Source organism: Bos grunniens, chromosome 2, assembly GCF_055505025.1.
Source record: "Bos grunniens cultivar Pamir isolate PY7600 chromosome 2, Bosgru_T2T1.0, whole genome shotgun sequence".
NCBI classification, from domain to species: domain Eukaryota; kingdom Metazoa; phylum Chordata; class Mammalia; order Artiodactyla; family Bovidae; genus Bos; species Bos grunniens.
Window position 1 is genome coordinate 65,006,412 of NC_141166.1, and position 19,440 is coordinate 65,025,851.

The 19,440-nt window shown below is 37.5% G+C and overlaps 1 protein-coding gene across 14 annotated transcripts in view; it reads right to left on the minus strand.

Moving 5' to 3' along the window:
- The window catches only part of EPB41L5 (erythrocyte membrane protein band 4.1 like 5), a 167,482-nt gene that overhangs the window by 104,265 nt on the left and 43,777 nt on the right, over positions 1 to 19,440 (minus strand). For all 14 annotated transcript variants that reach the window (XM_086349565.1, XM_086349564.1, XM_086349563.1 and 11 more), the window contains 7 exons: positions 8,659 to 8,701; positions 7,619 to 7,697; positions 6,631 to 6,675; positions 6,410 to 6,462; positions 2,819 to 2,939; positions 2,612 to 2,699; positions 1,580 to 1,668 (listed from right to left, as the gene is read on the minus strand). In XM_086349565.1, the coding sequence (XP_086205691.1) occupies positions 1,580 to 1,668; positions 2,612 to 2,699; positions 2,819 to 2,939; positions 6,410 to 6,462; positions 6,631 to 6,675; positions 7,619 to 7,697; positions 8,659 to 8,701 (518 nt within the window). The remainder of the gene's footprint in view (positions 1 to 1,579; positions 1,669 to 2,611; positions 2,700 to 2,818; positions 2,940 to 6,409; positions 6,463 to 6,630; positions 6,676 to 7,618; positions 7,698 to 8,658; positions 8,702 to 19,440) is intronic.

The following is a 19,440-nucleotide window of genomic DNA, read 5'->3' on the forward strand; positions in this document are numbered from 1 at the left end:
GTCACTTAAAGGGATGTGTGGGATGACTAAAGGCTAAGGCTCTAGGATAACAAAGGAAACATACTCCCAGTTGAGTTCAAGGATTTCAGAGCTGATCAAGAAAAAGACAGGAGCAAAGACAACAGTATCACATGATGAGCTCTACTGAGAAGTATCCTTTCACACTGCAGACCTTCCCAAGAAGGCAGCCCAGGCCCCCATGCAGGATAAAAGAGGGTAAGGAAACCCTGAGGAAGGAGGCGGACCACGGAGGGGGCTTCTGTGTCTACCAGGAGAGGCCTCTGAGCCACAGAGCTCCAAAGGGCAGTAGAAGTGTGGGGGCTCTTACAGATACAGGATTTGCTTATCTATAGCCAGCTAACAGATGTGAAGTGCAGTTTGCAATGAGACATGCAAACCACGCAGGCTCTGAAAGGCTAAAACTATTACTTGCTAGCCTATATTTAAAGCAACTGGGTATTTAAGAATTTGAGTTTGGCACTGGCAGACTTCAAGTGAAGGGTCCTGACGTGCTATGAAGCAGGAAACAACAGAGGAACAGATGAACCAGTACATTATACAAGAGCCCTCTTCAGCCCCTGCATATAACCCCAGTTTACTACTAAGCTTCACACCAGTTCCACAAAGACATTATAATATAAACACTATTTTCTGATTTTCAGCTTTTAGAAACAATCAAACAAAACCTGAAGAACTTAATCATGGTATGAAATCCAAGTAATATCTACCCTTGATGTAAAAGTAATATGCAAATATAATTGAAACATATGGATGACAGAAGTTGGGACTCAGAAAGAGAAGCATAGCTCCAAAGAAGGATAAAAGCATTAGCATTTCCTTCCTATACAGTGAGGGGTGGGATTTCCTGGTAGTTCAGCTGGTGAAGAATCTGCCTGCAATGCAGGAGACCCAGGTTTGATTCCTGGGTCAGGAAGCTCTCCTGGAGAAAGGATAGGCTACCCACTCCAGTATTCTTGGGCTTCCCTGGTGGCTCAGGCGGTAAAGAATCGGTGGCAGAGCCGGGTTCAATCCCTGGCTTGGGAAGATCCCCTGGAGGAGGGCATGGCAACCCACTCCAGTGTTCTTGCCTGGACAGAGGAGCCCAGTGGGCTACAGTCCATGGGGCTACATCCCCGTGGACAGAGAAGCGTGGCAAGCTACAGTCCATGGGGTCGCAAAGAGTCAGACATGACTAAGTGACTAAGCACAGCACAGCATACAGTGAGGAGCAGGGAGTAAAAGGACTGTGGAACAAGAAACACAAACAGCCACATAACCACATGACAGGGAGAGTGTCCATGTGAACAGTTAACACACAGAACTAGAAAATATTTATGTTAAGTACGTATTTTGGCATATGTTGAAACTAACAGAAAATGCAATTAAGAGTTTTAAACACTGGCTTGGAGAAGCAGGATTATAGATAAATAGGAGGATAACAGGAGAGAGTTGCAATTCACTTACAAGCTTGTCAGAACTATGTCCAAATTCTATTTTATGTTCTAACTTCATATAAGTGTTTTTATTCATTTAAAAAAACAAAACAACAGTAATTATCTTTGACATTAACTCTGCTTACCAAAAAAATAAGCCAATTTTGGTCTCTCCTTCAAAAACAAGGACTCCTGTTGGGGTCAGTCCCAAGCTGTAGTCATTCCCATCTCTGGCCTAATTTCAGGGGAGCAATATGTGTTAGCTTTATCTGTATAAAGCAGGGTTCACATTTTCAAAGGACTGTTTTTCTTTTCATACTGAATTATATTAATTACATACAGGCTAATATTAATGTGGAAGGTGCTTTCAACAATTAAAACATCCAAAATAACATTCTTAGGAAAACTCATCCAGATTTAGTTCATTGAGATACTATAGTTTTAACGTATGTGTTCACTGGAAGACATACAGGTAGTGATACTGCCACACAGAAGAAAGTTTTCCAGAGTCTTCCCAAATCTAGTCACAGATTTTGAAAAAAAACTGCATTTCTGGGAAAATTGAGCTTTTAAAACTAGAAATAACTTATCACTCTGTAAGTTATACTAGACTAGAGCTTATCAATGCAGAAGAGCATGGCAACCCACTCCAGTATTCTTGCTTGGAGAATCCTATGGACAGAGGATCCCTCAAGCTAAAAGTCAATAGGGTCACAAAGAGTCAGACGTGACTGAATCGACTTAGTATGTACGCAGGCACAGCTTGCCTCATCAAAATCATCAGCTTGCATCAAAGTCCCCTCAAGCTACAAATCTTCAACTTTTCTAAATTATTTTCATTTTTACAGAGCCTACTCAAGCTTACATGATAAAAGATGATATGAATATGAAGTGAAAGAAAAAAAAGTGATTCAAAAACTTAAAAAAAGAAAACAACAGTGACAACTTAAAACCACAGACACCTTTTTGGAAATTTTGGCTGTCTTCTTTCTTATAACAAGTTTTTGTGTGAGACTCTCATCATTCAGTATTTATTCTCAATCTTCATAACCACACATCCAAAGTACCCAGTAGAGCCCCTGCAAATTATACACTCTCCTTCATACTAAGAGATTCCATAGTTACCTTGAGTCTTGAAGGAATAACTTTCTTAAAAAGCATCACATCACAGTGCTTACCTTAACCACATGCATATCAACCCCATACATTTCTAACCACTTGGCTTTATTCAGATAATTGGTTTCAGCTTGTGCTGGGGTCTGACCTCTGAAATGTAAAAAATAATAAATTTTAAGATGATTATAAATATACAATGAATTCTATGCTAAGTAAGAGAAACAGAAGAAAACAAATGTGAAATCACTGTTGTGGTGATGTTAAAGTACCTGTATTCTTTCCATTTCTCAAATATAGCGAGCTCCATCTCTTCTGTCTGAATAGGCACAAACCGGAACTCAGACACAAGTTCAGGACTGTGCTCAGCAAGGTCATAGTCACCAAGTTCAGCTACAAATGTTAAGTTTCACAAGGTTATGTTTTCTTAATAAGTTTACTTCCTGCTGAATCCTTCTTCAATACCCACTTATTAATAGAAGATTAGACTTTCTTAAACTACAAGGCATTCATAACACCCAGACCATTACCAAAAATAAATCCAGCTTAGACTTGTGACTTATCTGTCTATATGCACAAATCATATAATTGTGGCTAGTAGTATATTTTCAATTAAATGTCTTACTCCTAATTGAGTCATACTGTACAATGCTTAGCTTCTGACAATCTTTTAGCCTTACACAGAGAAATAGCTTTTGACTGTATATTGACTGTATTTTGACTGTATATTTTGTACAAACAAAAATATTCAGCAATCCTTTTAAAAAAACAATTAGCTAGCATCTACTAAGAAGCTATTATGCACAGAACATGACATTAAACATCACTGTAAGATATAATTGCTGTCCCCCTGGAATTTTAAATTATTAATCCCAAAGAAATAAAAAAGAAAAGTTACTGGATAGTGCACACACATTTATGTGTCCATCTGCGGTTATCTCTGTACTGGGTTTGGGAATGGAGGGAAAATGATGATTCTCATTTTCTGTTCTTTAGAACGTTTTCCTTTAAAAATATTTTACTTAAATTAAAACACTTTCATTTTGATAAAGAATTCGGCCATGGAGAGAAAAAGTACGAGTCCTACTTTGAGATAATCCTAAAAATGGTAATAACTTACATTTTACTAAGCATCTAATCTACTTTACACAATAGTCATATTGCAGACATACTGTCATGTAACTTCACAACAACCTTGGAAAATATTCTCACTTCCACTTCACTTGAAGAAATTGCTCTTCTGTCTGGAACATAAGTTTGTTTTTTCTTTTTTTAACTTTTTGTTTTATACTGGAGTATAGCCAATTAACAATGTTGTGCTAGTTTCTGGTAGACAGCAGAGTGACTCAGCCATACACATACATGTATCCATTCTCCCCTAAACGCCCCTCCTCTCCAGGCTGTCACATAACACTGAGCAGAGGTCCCTGTGCTGTTCAGTAGACCCTTGTTGGTTTTTCATTTTAAATATAGCAGTGTGTACATATGGATCCCAAACTCCCTAACTATCCCTTCCTCCCATTCTTTCCCCACTAACAACCATAAGTAGAACCCAAGTTCTTTAAAAGCCCCAAACTAAATCTGCTACATAATGTTGTTCAGGATATATATACTAAAATTGTGAAGAAAAACTGAACTTGAGTGTGTGATAAAACTGATAAAGATTATTCTGAAAAAACAGAAAATCATAAATGAGGGCTTCTATGGTGGGCCTTAAAGACTCCACACTTGCACTGCAGGGGGCACAGGTTCAATCCTTGGTTGGGAAAGTTCCACATGCCACAAGGTGTGGGCAAAAAAAAAAGTCATAAACAAGAAGCAAGGAGCTCATTTTATGAAGAGGGAGTAATACTTCAGTTAATTTACTCTTAAGGACCTTAATAAATCAGTAGGATTTGGTAAACTTTTAGACACAGGACAATGAGACGCATAAGACACAGGATGAAGTTTCGAGGAATCACAAAAACAACTGCACCACGCCCACTCTGCAGCCATAGTGTCAGATGAGTATGAGCAGCTCTACTCTGAGGCCCTGAGGGCTACCCATATTTGTGCCAATAAGTACATGATGAAAAGCTGTGGCAAAGATGGTTTTCACATCTGAGTGGGGCTCCATCCCTTGCACCATGCTGTCCTATACTGGAGCTGATAAGCTCCAGACAGGGATGCAGGGCACCTTCGGAAAGCCCAGGGCACAGAGGCTAGGGTCCACATTGGCTAAGTCATAATGTCAAGCTGCAGAACAAGGGGCTTGTGATTGAGGCCCTATTGAGAAGCAAGCTCAAGTTTCCTGGCTTCTAAAAGATCCACCTCTCCAAGAAGGGGGGATTTACTAAGTTTAATATGGACGAATTCAAAAACACAGCTCATCCCAGATGGCTGTGGGTCAAATACATCCCTAATTGTGGCTCCCTGGACGAATGATGGGCCCTGAACTCATGAGAGCCCTGGCGCTGTCCCCTCCTTACCTGTGCCCACCAGTAAATCCTACTTTCCTGTCCCCCCACCAAAAAAAAAAAATGGTAACCATGGATAAAAGAGAAAGTAAGAAAGATTTTATTTAAGGAAAAAATATAAGTAGGGTTAAGAGATAATATAACAGAGCTATATGCATGAATCAGACAGTAAATATTTAGTGATCATTACTTTAAATAAGGGCTTTGTTAAACACACAAAAATGCACAAAGACCATTTTCAAGAAGTATAAATTTTGGCTGTCATGAAACTTACAAAATGAGACACAGAATGAAAGAGCAATAAGTGGTGGAACACAGATATTGAAAATGACAGCTTTTCTATAGATCCAAGAGTTTCAGAATTCTCACATAGCAATTAGTAGAACATTAAAAATGTGCTTTCAAGAAGAGATGCGTGCAATTATGCACTGTGATCATTACAGTTCTAAAGGTATAGCACTTCCAAACTAGTATCCATTCAACATTCCAGAAGATGAAAAAACAAGTTTCAGTCTGTAGACAGACTACATTTTACATTAGCAGCAAATTTCTGAAGTCCAGAAATTTCCTTCAGTCACCAATTACTCTATCAACAGAAAAACACGATTTCCAAAATAGAAGTACAGTATCAGCAGATTAGGTTTATCATATAACATGAAAGTATAGTCTATTACCCATACAACGGAAAATAAATACTACTGATTTAGAGAGATTGGGGATAATACAGAATCACCCCCAAAAAGCATAAAATTATTAATGTCTTAATTATTAAATATTATTTTTATTTTAATATATATAGATAGTCCAGCCAAAATGTTTCTTTCCATTTTATGAACAAAGACAAATTATTATTTTCCTAAAATGTCAATTTTTTCAGAAGAAAATGCCTAAGTTTAACAAATATTTGATCAGTGTAACAAGGTACAAAAGGGTAAGTTTTTCATTAATCTCATTGACTGGAAAACACTTTTTAAAAAATTCTTAAAATAACCATCAGGAACTTTTAAATACATGCTAAGTATTTCTTTTCATGGACTTGTTCTTAAGAATAAGACAAAAGAAAGCAAGCCAGGTGGCTACAGTAACAATTTACTCATACATCCCTGCATTCTTTATAAAAAGAAAAAATTTGCTGAGGGTCGAATCATAACATGTATTGAATTATCAAGTAGCCTGTAAATTCTGCTTGAAAATACTATTAGACAGAAAGGTAGCAAATAAAGTTAAAGGGAAGGAAAAGAAGGCAATGCTCTGAAACAAGGGAATCAGAGCTGGATACTAATGCAAGATTACAGAAACACAGGTGTTTCTCTTCTGGCATGTCACTATGAATCTTCTGAGAGGCTTCAAACACACACAAAGAAGAATTACCCTTCACTCTTAACAGCGAACATAAGAACTGCTTACCTTGCAAGTTATAAGCTGCCAACTGAACCGCTGTATCAAAGGGACACTCTAATCTGAGACCAAAACATAAATGTGTTAAATAAGCCAATGTCACAACCTCTGTTTTATGATAAATGGAAATAAGACATACTTTATGTTAACTGCTTTTTTTTCATATTTAACTATAAACTTATTTTTTCAACTACTCAAGAAAACATGGTTTACCTTAAACTAATACTCACTTTCCACTGAGAATATCTTGTTTTAACTGAAGAACAAATAAATACCTAAGAAAAACAAAAGGCACAAATTTAACTAAACAGAATAATCTACCGTGAAAAATAATCCTGCCCTTCTAATTTGAGAAGAAACATTCTTAATTACAAAACTTTACCCACAATAAAGTCTATAAAGGAAAAAGAATATGAAACAAGGGGCATTCAGCGTCAGAAGGATGCACTGGAGTTCAGGACACTCTCAAAAGACCAAGGTTTAAAGCAAATTCTGAGAATGAGCTCTGTGATCTGACAACACAGCCACCTCGTATGTAAAGGGATACAGCTACATACACACAAATGACAGCTACACTCTTATCCATCAGGAGAATATTCAAGAGGAAACCCTTCTAAAGGGATTCAGCAATTCAATTTTTTATTTAATAAAAGTAGTACATGTGCATGAGTTATAGAAATGCAATACAGACTCAATGGATAAATACTAAGGAGGCAAGACAAAATAAAAATCAGTTTCTGTAACTTATTTAAAGTTATTTAAGACCATTCAAGAGAAATCAGGATTAAATATTTTCATTACTCAATGGTATGTCAAAAAAGAAAGTCAGGAGCCAACCTGAAATAACTCTCAGGGGTGGCCAAAAATAGATAATTTTGAATATCAATAAACATAAAAACGTAATATATTAAAACACAACTGCCCTGTTTAAAATTCATGAGTTGATAGTGATACTTCAGAACTCGCTAGTTAGTTAGTTTTGCAGGATGTTAGAGAACCAACTGTTTATTTTGAAAATTGGTAAATAAAGGAAAACATCCTACACTTAAAAAGCACTGTCTCAAAATGAAATTCCCTTGTCAGGTATCCTGTTACCAGGACAAAGTATCCATTTCATAAACTGTAAAACTGAAGGAATTATTGAGGTAATCTTCCAACATCTTTGGCTAGTCTAACTGAAACTTGACTCTTGTATGTAATTCTAGATAGTGGTCTTACCGGGTCAGCTCTTCACGAAGGTTATTTGGTTCTGAGGAATAAAACTTAACTCGAAGATGCAGACAATAGGGTGAACCAACTGCCATTAAAAGAAAAGGGAGGGCGTTAATTTTTTCAATACAGGTATTTAAATAGTAAGGATTTTCAGTCAGTAAACTTGTCAAACATCTACTGAAGTGGACAAAAGAGAACAGATTATTGCAGCAATAATTCAGGTTACACTGTAGGCTTAAGCCTAACACAATCAGTAGACTTTTTAAATGTCCCAACCACCATGTAGCACTATCACATCATCTGTGCTCCCAAGAACAGACAGCTCCAGAAGACTTACAAAAGTTGGCCAAATATGTCAAATAAAAAAGTCTTGACTGTGTATGCTAACAGCCCTACAAAGCTGCTGAGCTGTATTTCTTGAGAGCAAAAAGAACACCTGTTGTTAACTGCACCTGGCAAATTCACTCACATCCTTTCCAATTCACTTCACCATTTCACTAACCTCTATATTATCAGAGATCCCAATATTTTGTAAAAAAGTTGAGGTGCCCTAAAATCTGGTACTACAAAAAACATGACGGACTATGGACTGGACACTGGTATTCTCCCCTATCACTAGGAATAATACTGACATTTTATGGGAATAACTTCTTTTCATTAGTCTTAACAAAAAAAAATAAAGTTACAGCCTTAAAGTCTCAAAATACTTTCTAAAGCAGGGCAGATAGCAAACAGAAAAATTCCAGTGTAAGTAACTACTAAACAGAAGTTAAGCATCTCATGGGAACTCAATCTCATTTTCAAACTACAAGCCTTTGTTCTAGAAACAAACTACAAACAAACAAACTACATGCACCTAATTACCATCAACCCTCTATAATTTAAGGGGTGGGTCGATATATCGGATTGAAATTATTTTTAGAAAAATGGAGATGCTAAGAAACTCATCAGAAACATTATGTCCCGACTATGAGAAACCAGTTTCTAATATGCAATTATATATAATTCAGTTTCCAACTTTTTTCAAAATTTTTTTCATCACTTACTTTTTACTTGCTTTTTGATGCTTTTTGTACCATCCAACCAATGCTGAAAACAAAAACAAAAAGTTAGCTGTTAAGCAGAGAGAAAATTTAACATTTTAATTACTAAAAGTTAATTTTCATCATGCTTTTGCTGAAGGAAATATTTCACAAGAGAAAAAGAGAAGTGAGACTAAAAACTGGAGTGCGGGTGAATGCTAATCTACCCAGAACACAGAAACATAGGACACATATGAACAAAAGAAAGACCTACAACCAGATACATGACTTCTTAAAAACATTTCATCTGCTACTAAAACATGCTATTTTAAATTCTGCCCTTAGTTTTTCTCACTGTTGCCAAAAAAGAGGACCCTTTCAAAACTGGTAAAATTAGAAGTATGTATCATCATATTCTAATTCTTAGTTCAATTTTGTAATAAAACTATGAGATTTATTAACAGATCATAACCCCAAGTTAGGTGAAATAACAATTTCACTAAGTAGTAGCCTTTGAAAGAGCTTACACTATAAAATTAGATCTTTTTCACAACCAAGACTCTATTAAATAAGCAGCCCTTGCTCCTTTGCTTTACCAAAAAAAAAAAAGTAACAGTCTTGATTTCCGTAACCTTTTCACTCTGAAACACACAAAACACAAACAGATCTAAGAAGCAATTCCAGAGACTTGCACTGATAAACCATTCCTAGCCCACTTCCTACAATTAATGCCTTTATACTAAGTCCTAACAGGGACAGGGGAGAAGACAATGGCACCCCACTCCAGTACTCTTGCCTGGAAAATCCCAAGGATGGAGGAGCCTGGTGGGCTGCAGTCTGAGAGACTGAGAGACTTCACTTTCACTTTTTCACTTTCATGCATTGGAGAAGGAAATGGCAACCCACTCCAGTGTTCTTGCCTGGAGAATGCCAGGGGCAGGAGAGCCTGGTGGGCTGCCGTCTATGGGGTCACACAGAGTCAGACACGACTGAAGTGACTTAGCAGCAGCAACAGGGACAGGATATACTCATCCCACTAAGATACACATGACTGTGTTCTCTTCAGCATGCTTACAGTTGCAAGCACCCTAAACCAAAGGAGTGCTCTTGTGCTACAGTTCACAGAGCTAAGGAATCCAGTCTCAGAACTCCAGACAGGCCAAGCATGGGCAAACAAGACTTCATTGTTAACAGACTTGTAACTATTTGCTTCTCTTGCCAATTATTTGCCTGGCCTCTTCTCCCCCTTCTCTGCCAAGATCCAAAAGTGAAATTCACAGAACCGCTAGTGTGCCAGCAAAGTACCTCTGCATGTCAACACAAGATGGTCAGTAAACATTTCGAGAGACAGTTAAATATGGTGCAATATCTTCTCTGGATTCAAGTGTGCAAACTACTTAGTCAACCATCTCTCATCTTTCGATAAATTCAGGTGGACATCCACTTTTAGGAATATTTTAATCTAGCAAATGTTCAATTTTGTACATCCTTCCATTATAATGCTTGGCCAGCAGTAGGCAGAATACAATTTGATCTATCAGCTGAGAAGAGTTCAACTAAGACAGTGAAAAGCTCACCCATCATGGCTAAGTGCAGGAACCTAATATTCAAATACTCTAGATTTAAATTGTGCAAAATACCTACTACAGCCTAAGAGCAATCACATACTGGGTATGAGATCAATTTTACTTACATGCCCTATATTGTTTTCTCCCCACAACCAGGAATCTGGGAGTTGCCTATCTTCAGGTTCCGTCTATTATACTGCAATGAATTTGTAAGTGAGTGGCTGGTCAACTGGGCATGCCATGCAGCCACAGTGACGGAGATGCTCGTACACATAATGAGCACAAACGAGCACACACCTTCTGGGAGGCAATCTGATTACGCCTTAAAAATAACTATGTGGCTGGATGGACCTAGAGACTGTTATACGGAATGACGTTAAGTCAGAGACAGAGAAAGAGAAATGTCATATGACATCCCTCATATGTGGAACCTAAACAGAAAAGATACAAATGAACTTACAAAACACAGACTTAGAGACCTAACTGGTGATGTGAGGAAGAGAGCAAGGATGGGGAGAAGGGATAGTTAGGGAGTCTGGGATAGACATGTAAATACAACTATATTCAAAATGGATAACCAACAGGGACCTACTGTATAGCACATGGAACTCTGCTCAATGTTATGTGGCAGCCTGGATGGGTGAGGAGTTAGGGTGAGAATGGATACATGTATATGAATGGTTCACCTGAAAACATTACAACATTGTTATTGACTATACCCCAGTGCAAATTAAAAAGTTAAAAAAAACAAAACTGTGACTTTGACTCAGCAATTCTGCATCTAATAATCATTATTGATGGTTTAACTCACAAGGAATTATAATCAAAGAAAAGTAGGACAATCTGTATATCCAACAATAATGAACTGGTGAAATCAAGTACTTCAACATGTAGAACTATGCAGCAATGAAAAAGAATGAAAGCAAAATAGTTAATAATCTGGAAAACTGAATAATTTTAGTTTTTATTAATTACTTTGTTTTCATTCAAATAACAACACATTATAAATTGTTTTGTCAAAATGCACAAATTTGTACAGGTAATCCTTAAACAAGGAGCTGACTTTCATGGGTCCACTCATATGTGGACTTTTTTCATTAGATACGCACCACAGTATAATCAATCACAATACATACAATCCTTGGTGGGTTGAATTCACAGATCTAGAACCCTGGACACAGAGAAGACTATCAAAGTTATACGCTGATTTTCAACTGCTTCCCAAACCCTAACACTGGTCATGGGTCCACTGTATATGGGCTTCCCAGGTGGCTTAGTGGTAAAGAACCCGTTTGATCCCTTGGCTTGGGAAGATCCCCTGGAGGGGGAAACGGCAACCCACAACAGTATTCTTGCCTGTAAAATCTCATGGACAGAGGAGCCTGGCGGGCTACAGTCCATGGGGTCACAAAGAGTTGGACATGATTGAGTGACTGAGCACCAGAGCCAACACTGTATATATAAACACAACTTTTCTTTCAGACTGAAGTAATCTATGAGATGTTACCTCTAGATGGTTGAGATTGTTGATTATAATTTTTCTTTGTATTTTCTTATATTTTCAACTTATTCTACAACAAGCATATTTTTACTCAACAATTAGGCCCCCCTTATTTTAATATTGTATATAAATGATATATTTATATGGTTAATTTTTTGGTAATATTGAAAGGTGTACAGTCAACAGTCCCTCCAACCCCTGCAATACCAATTTCTATCACCATATGCACCCCCCACCTCCCAAGATTACTGGTTTCTGATTCCCTAGAGTTTCTTCAAAGGGAAAAAAAAACCCTGTGTGTTAGTAAAGAGTAAAGACATTAACAATGGATTGAAAATCAACAGGCTAAATACAAATTTTGACAGAATAAATTTTAAGGGATACTGAGAAGGAAACATTAACATAAGCTAGACCAATACTATTTTAAGAACAACCTAGTCTTTCTTGAATGGTTGTAACAAAATTTTTTCAGTTTAAGAACATTTATGGCTAGTTTCAAAAGCAAACCTGTAGTCTCTACTTTGTGCCCTAAGTCTAAGAAGCACATTAAACACACAATTCTCCTGGTGAGACGAAGGATCAGTTTTCTTCCAAGGAAGCATTTTAGTCTTTCTATGTGCATCTAACAGCTTCTACACTCTGCACTCCCTTAACACAACCCAAAACTCAGATAAAGCATCAAGCACATTCTAAAGTGAAATTCAGGAACTGGGGGAGTTCCTGGTGATGCTCTGGGGAAGGTCTGAGTTCATGTTTGCATATTTTCAAGTCTGTTTTCTTTCATCTCCTCCACATTCCAAGCCCTGGGACTGGAAAATTGAGAGCTCAGAGACAGGCACTGATAGTATTTTCCTTGAATCAGGGTCTTTAGGGGTTGAGTTTAAACTACAGCAGAAGATAAAGGTGAGAACATGCAGATATAGACTTTTGGATGCACAGAGTGAAGCTAATATGGCTCTTCTTCCTCATGTACATTAAAAACAAAATAAATCTCCTAATTTCCTAAAGTGTGGTAGGTAAACTTAGAATTCAAAGACTATGGGAAGCTACATTTATTTCCATCCTATTGAGCTAGGAACAAAAGAACAATTATTTATTTGTGTATCTTAGAAAATAAATAATATGTAATTACAAACATAACAGCCATAGCTAAACCAAACAGAGAGTTGCCTAAGAAGCTTCCAAAACACTACCATGTATACACCCTCACCCCAGGCCCTACAGCTCTTCAAATGAACGACTCCTGACTTCTGACGCCTAAACAGCTAGCAGTAGATGCACCACTGCTGCTGCTCAAAGGGCAAAGAGCTGGCGGTAGAGATATGTAAACCATCTTTCCAAACAACTGCCTCTGCAAAAAATATTTCTCCTGGCTCATGCTCTACATTAAATTATTGTTTAAAAGCAAATTTTAACACTTTAACCAATCAACAAATGTTAAAAATCAATGCCACGAAAACAGAAGATCAATTTGCTTTAGATTCCATCATAAATTCTACCTGCGTGATTACTCTTTCGGTGTTAAAAGTCTGTGCTGGGCTTCCTGGTAGCTCAGTCATAAAGAATCCGCCTGCCTTTACAAGAGACACAGGTTTGATCCCTGATCTGGGAAGATCTCACATGCCACACAGCAACTAAGCCTGTATGCCACAACTGCTGAACATGTAGTCTAGAGCCTGGTTACCGCCAACTGTTGAGGCCTCGTGCTGCAACTACTGAAGACCGCATGCCCTACAACCTGTGCTCAACAAGAGGCGCCACTGCAATGAGAAGCCTGCAAAATAGAGTAGCCTGGCTCACAGCAACTAAGAAAAGCCAACACAGCAAGGAAGACCCAGCACAGCCAAAAATAAATAAAATTATTTTTTTTTAATTCTGGATTATAAGAAATTCCAAATGAAGACTCAGAGGAGCCATTAAAATATATTTTCCACAATACTTTTCTGTGTATTATTAGTATGCCTTCTTAGGATTCTTAAAAGTCAAATTTATAATGGAAATGTAGATGACTTAAGCAGATTATACATTCACTCTATGGAAAGAAGAGCACATAATCTATTTTGGAAATATACTTATTTTAACAAAAACAGTTCCTCCTTGTTTAGCAAATATATGTGCCTGTGTGTGTGTTTCTTACAATACAGAATATATATGTATACTTAACATATAGGTTATTTCTATGTATTTTTTACTCCCCACTACTTTATTGAATTTTATTGTTTAAGTTCTAACAATCCAATCCAATCAGCTGCCAACAGTGACATTTCACCTCCTCCTTTCCAAAGTTTATAATGTTTACAACTACATTTGCTGTTACTTCTATTAAAATAATTTAATAGCAGTGGTAATAAGATCTTCCTTGGTGGCTAAGACAGTAAAGCATCTGCCTACAATGCAGGAGACCTGGGTTCAATCCCTGGGATGGGAAGATCCCCTGGAGAAGGAAATGGCAAACCACTCCAGAACTCTTGCCTGGAAAACCCCATGGACAGAGGAGCCTGGTAGGCTACAGACCATGAGGTCGCAAAGAGCTGGACACTACTGAGCAACTTCACTTTCACTTTGTCACCTGTGTGTCTTTAATAGGGGCTTTCCCGATGGCTCAGTGGGGAAAGAATCCACTTGCAACAAAGGAGACACAAGTTTGATTCCTGGGTTGGGAAGATCCCCTGGAGAAGGAAATGGCAATTCGCTCCAGTATTCTTACCTGGAAATCTCATGGACAGAGGAGCCTGCTGGGCTACAGTCCATGGAGTTGCAAGAGCTGGACAGGACTAAGCATGTAGGTACATTGTCTTTAGTGGGAATGCGTCTATTGTTTCTCTATTAATCTAAAGTTGTTGTATTTAAATCATCAAAACTGTAAAGAGAGTAGAGCCCTCGAGCAACCACCAGGTCTGTTCTCACAGGTGGGACACGTATCTGCCCAACATCTACCACCATCCCTAGAGATGGGCACACCTTCCAAAGCTAGGCTAGCCCCACAACACAAAGAGAAGGAAGGTCAATTCCACATAAGTCAAAGTCCATGAGGTGACAAGAAGAAGGGGCTTCACAGGCCACCAAAACCATCTGATAAGAATTTGAGGGAAGAGTATTATCTGCCTGATCTCAGATGAGCAAGCGTCTGCAGGCCAGACAGAGCTTACCACATGACATCTGCAGTGCTCGAAAGAGTTGCATTCTAACCCTGAACAAGAACTGCCTCTTCCCTTAGCTCAGTGATCTGAGATCCACCATGGAGGGATCCACTGCCGCAGCCTCCAACAAGGGTGCACTTGTGGAACACCTCCCCTCCCTAATGTCTCCCCAGTCAAGTGTTCTCCAGCTCTCAATTTTGGATCAAACACCTCCATTTCCATTTGCACTGAGTGTTGTGTAAACTAAAATGCCTTAAACTTCAACTCACTGAGTTACTTATCTTTCTTTTGCGGTTGATATTTGAGTGTCCATCTTTTTTAAATGCAGTTTCACTTAACTATATGGTAGAGGCAGATGAGCATACATGAAGTGTCAGGTGCCTGTTCAGAAGTGGTACACATCACACAAACTACAGTCTATCACCGAGAGCAAGTACAATGGCCAGAACCTAGCATCAACCGAGCAACAAAGTAGCAACGTCTTATAGTAAACACAGGAACCAATCCCACGATATACAATGATATACATGATGTATATGATGTACATGATACATGATACACATGATGAATTATATCAACTAATACTGAATCATCTTTGCATTTCTGAAAATACACTCCACCTGATCATTATGTATTGTTCATACTTTTAATAGTATATTTTATTTTATTCAATAGTATAAACTTTTAATAATATAAATAATACATGATACATATTAGTAATATATATAATGTATATTAAATATAAATACATTGGAAAATGTTATATTAAATATAACAATACATATACATAATACATAATAATAAACATAGTATGCTGCTATTTTACTTAGGATTTTTACACAGAGACCAAGTGAAGTTATATATATATAAATAAACCAATACTTAAACTGATTTAAGAAAAAGGCAAAAAATAACTACTGATGTGTTCTTCCTTTTTTTCCAAGTTTTTAGGAGAAATACTACCTATGTTTCCCTTTCCTGAACATAAATGTCTAAAATCTACCTAATTCATTCTTCTTTAAAAACTTGATTGGGCCAGTTAAAATTCTAAGGTCCAAATATGAAGTTTGAAAAACTTCATCAACCAGAGGTCACAAACATATATACAGATCAGAGGCTTAAATCTTTGCTGAGACATGTTTTGTTTGGTTCACACTATATTTTTTACATTCTTTTACTGAAATGTTCACAGCTGCAATTATAATAACAAGAGGTCCTCCTATCTCCCCTTTCTCCCCCAATGCTTCCACCTTACATAACTACAGTAAATCAGTTACTAAAATCAGGCACTGCACAATGTGCCTATACAGTTCTATGTCACTTTATCACACATCTCAATTCCTGACCTGATACCACAATCAAGATAAAGATATATTCCATTATCACCAATAGCTCCCTCATACTTCTACTCTACAGACACATCCACTCGTACCTCCAACATCCCTAAACCTCAGCAACCATTAACCTGATCTCTAATTTTGTTGAGACTGTTACATACACGAAGTATACGATATGTGACCTCTGGAGATTGACTGTTTTTACTCCACATAATGCCCTTGAAATCCATCCAAATTGTGTGTGTCAACAGATTTCTTGTTTTCTATTGCTGAGTAGTATTCCAAGGTATGAATGTGTCACAGTTTCTTTAATCATTAATTTACTGTAGGACACTGGCTTTTCCAAGTTTTTTGCTATTACTAATAAAGCTGTCATGAACAATCATGCACAGGTTTTTGTGAAGAAATAAGTCTTCAATTCTCTGAAATAAGTGACCACACATAAAACTGCTGAGTCATACGTAAGTGTAAGTTTATCTTTTTAAGAAGTTGCCAGACTATTTTTCATACTGGCTATACCACTCCCAAAACCAATGTTTGAGAGATCCAGTTTCTCCATATCTTCATAAGCATTTAGAGTTATCATAATTTTTTATTTTAGCTGTACTCACAGATGTATAGTAATGACATCTCACCAAAGTCTTCTTTACATTTCCCTGATGCCAAGGGATGAGGAACATCCTTTTGTGTGTTTATTTGCTATCTGTATATATCCTCTTTGGGGAAAAGCAAAATCTTTTAATTTTGATAAAATCCATTTCATTGATTAAAAATGGTCATGTTTTTGGTATCATGCCTAGTAACTCTTCTCCAAGCCCCAGGTCTCAAAGATGTTCTCATATATTTCTAAGTTTATAGTTTTACTTCTTATACTAATGTACACTATTTTTGAGTTAATTTCTATACAGGTATATGGTTTAGGTCAGGGTTCATATTTTTGCTTGATATCCAATTGCTCCAGCACAATTGTTAAGACTACCCTCCTTTGACTGAATTACACTGGGTATCTTAAAAATCAGTTGCCTGGCCATACTCATGCAGAGCTCCCTATTTTGTTTCATTGATCTATGTGCCTGTGGTTCTACCAATACCACACAATCCTATTTACAGCAGTTATTCGTCTTGAAACTAAATAGAGGAATTCTTCCCACTATTTTTCTTTTTCAAAATTGTTTTTTAGGTATTATAGATCCTGTGCCTTTTCAAGGAAGTTTTCAAATAATTTTGTCAGTATCTACAAAGGATTTTCTGAAATTTTGACACAAATGGCATTAAACTTGAACATCAACTAGGAAAGAAGTGATTACTTTGCCGAGTCTTCTAAGCCATGCACACAGTATACCTCTCCATTTATTTAGCCCTCTTTTGATTTCTTTCATCAGTCACAGAAAGCTGTGGTACATATACACAATGGAGTATTACTCAGCCATTAAAAAGAACACATTTGAATCAGTTCTAATGAGATGGATGAAACTGGAACCTATTATACAGAGTGAAGTAAGCCAGAAAGAAAAACACTAATACAGTATACTAACGCATATATATGGAATTTAGAAAGATGGTAACAATAACCCTGTGTACGAGATAGCAAAAGAGACACTGATGTATAGATCAGTCTTATGGACTCTGTGGGAGAGGGAGAGGGTGGGGAGATTTGGGAGAATGGCACTGAAACATGTATAATATCATGTATGAAACGAGTCTCCAGTCCAGGTTCGATGCACGATACTGGATGCTTGGGGCTGGTGCACTGGGACGACCCAGAGGGAGGGTATGGGGAGGGAGGAGGGAGGAGGGTTCAGGATGGGGAACACAGGTATACCTGTGGTGGATTCATTTCGATATTTGGAAAAACTAATACAATATTGTGAAGTTTAAAAATAAAATAAAATTTAAAAATATATATATATATATAAAAAAGATAAAAAAAATAAAATTTAACCAGTGCTTTTTAAAAATGAAAGATTTACTCTAAAAATATGGATCTCTAACTTCTCTTAAAATATTAATACTTGAAGATCCAGCAAAGTTATTTGGCAACAAATGGCTAGAGATAGGTGGTAACTGCCCCTTCAATTCCTTTTTTGAGGGAAAAGTGATATGTTCCCTACTTCACCACAACTGCTCTACAAATCAACAGATGGCTACTTGTCAGTTACAACTTATTAACATGTTGGTGTTTTTCTGTCTCTGAATCTATCAAAAAATGGGAAAAGAAAACATATCAATAAAAAGGAAAACATATTTGAGTCAGTTCTTATGAGGTGAATTAGAATTGCCAACATCCGTTGGATCATTGAAAAAGCAAGCAAGTTTCAGAAAAACATCTACGTCTGCTTTACTGACGATGCCAAAGCCTTTGACTATGTGGATCACAACAAACTGTGGAAAATTCTTCAAGAGATGGGAATACCAGACCCACCTTAACTGCCTCCTGAGAAATCTGTATGTAAGTCAAGAAACAACTGGACATGGAACAACAGTTCAGTTCAGTCCCTCAGTCATGTTCGACTCTTTGTGGTCCCATGGACTGCAGCATGCCAGGCCTCCCTGTCCATCACCAGCTCCCAGAATTTACTCAAACTCACGTCCGTTGAGTTGGTGATGCCATCCAACCATCTCATCCTCTGTCGTCCCCTTCTCTTCTCGCCTTCAATCTTTCCCAGCATCAGGGTCTTTTCTAAGGAGTCAGTTCTAACCATTAGGTGGCCAAAGGATTGGAGTTTCAGCTTCAGCATGAGTCTTTCCAATGAATATTCAAGACTGATTTTCTTTAGGATAGACTGCTTTGATCTCCCTGCACTTCAAGGGACTCTCAAGAGTCTTCTCCAACACCACAATTCAAAAGCATCAATTTTTCAGTGCTCAGCTTTCTTTATAGTCCAACTATCACATCCATACATGACTACTGGAAAAATCATAGCTTTGACTAGGCAGACCTTTGCTGGCAAAGTAATGTCTCTGCTTTTTAATATGCTGTCTAGGTTGGCCATAACTTTTCATCCAAGGAGCAAGCATCTTTTAATTTCATGGCTTCAGTCACCATCTGCAGTGATTTTGGAGCCCCCCAAGATTAAGTCTATCATTGTTTCCACGTCTATTTGCCATTAAGTGATGGGACTGGACGCCATGATCTTCGTTTTCTGAATGTGGAGTTTTAAGCCAACTTTTTTACCCCCCTCTTTACTTTCATCAAGAGGCTCTTTAGTTCTTCTTCGCTCTTGGCCATAAAGGTGGTGTCATCTGCATATCTGAGGCTA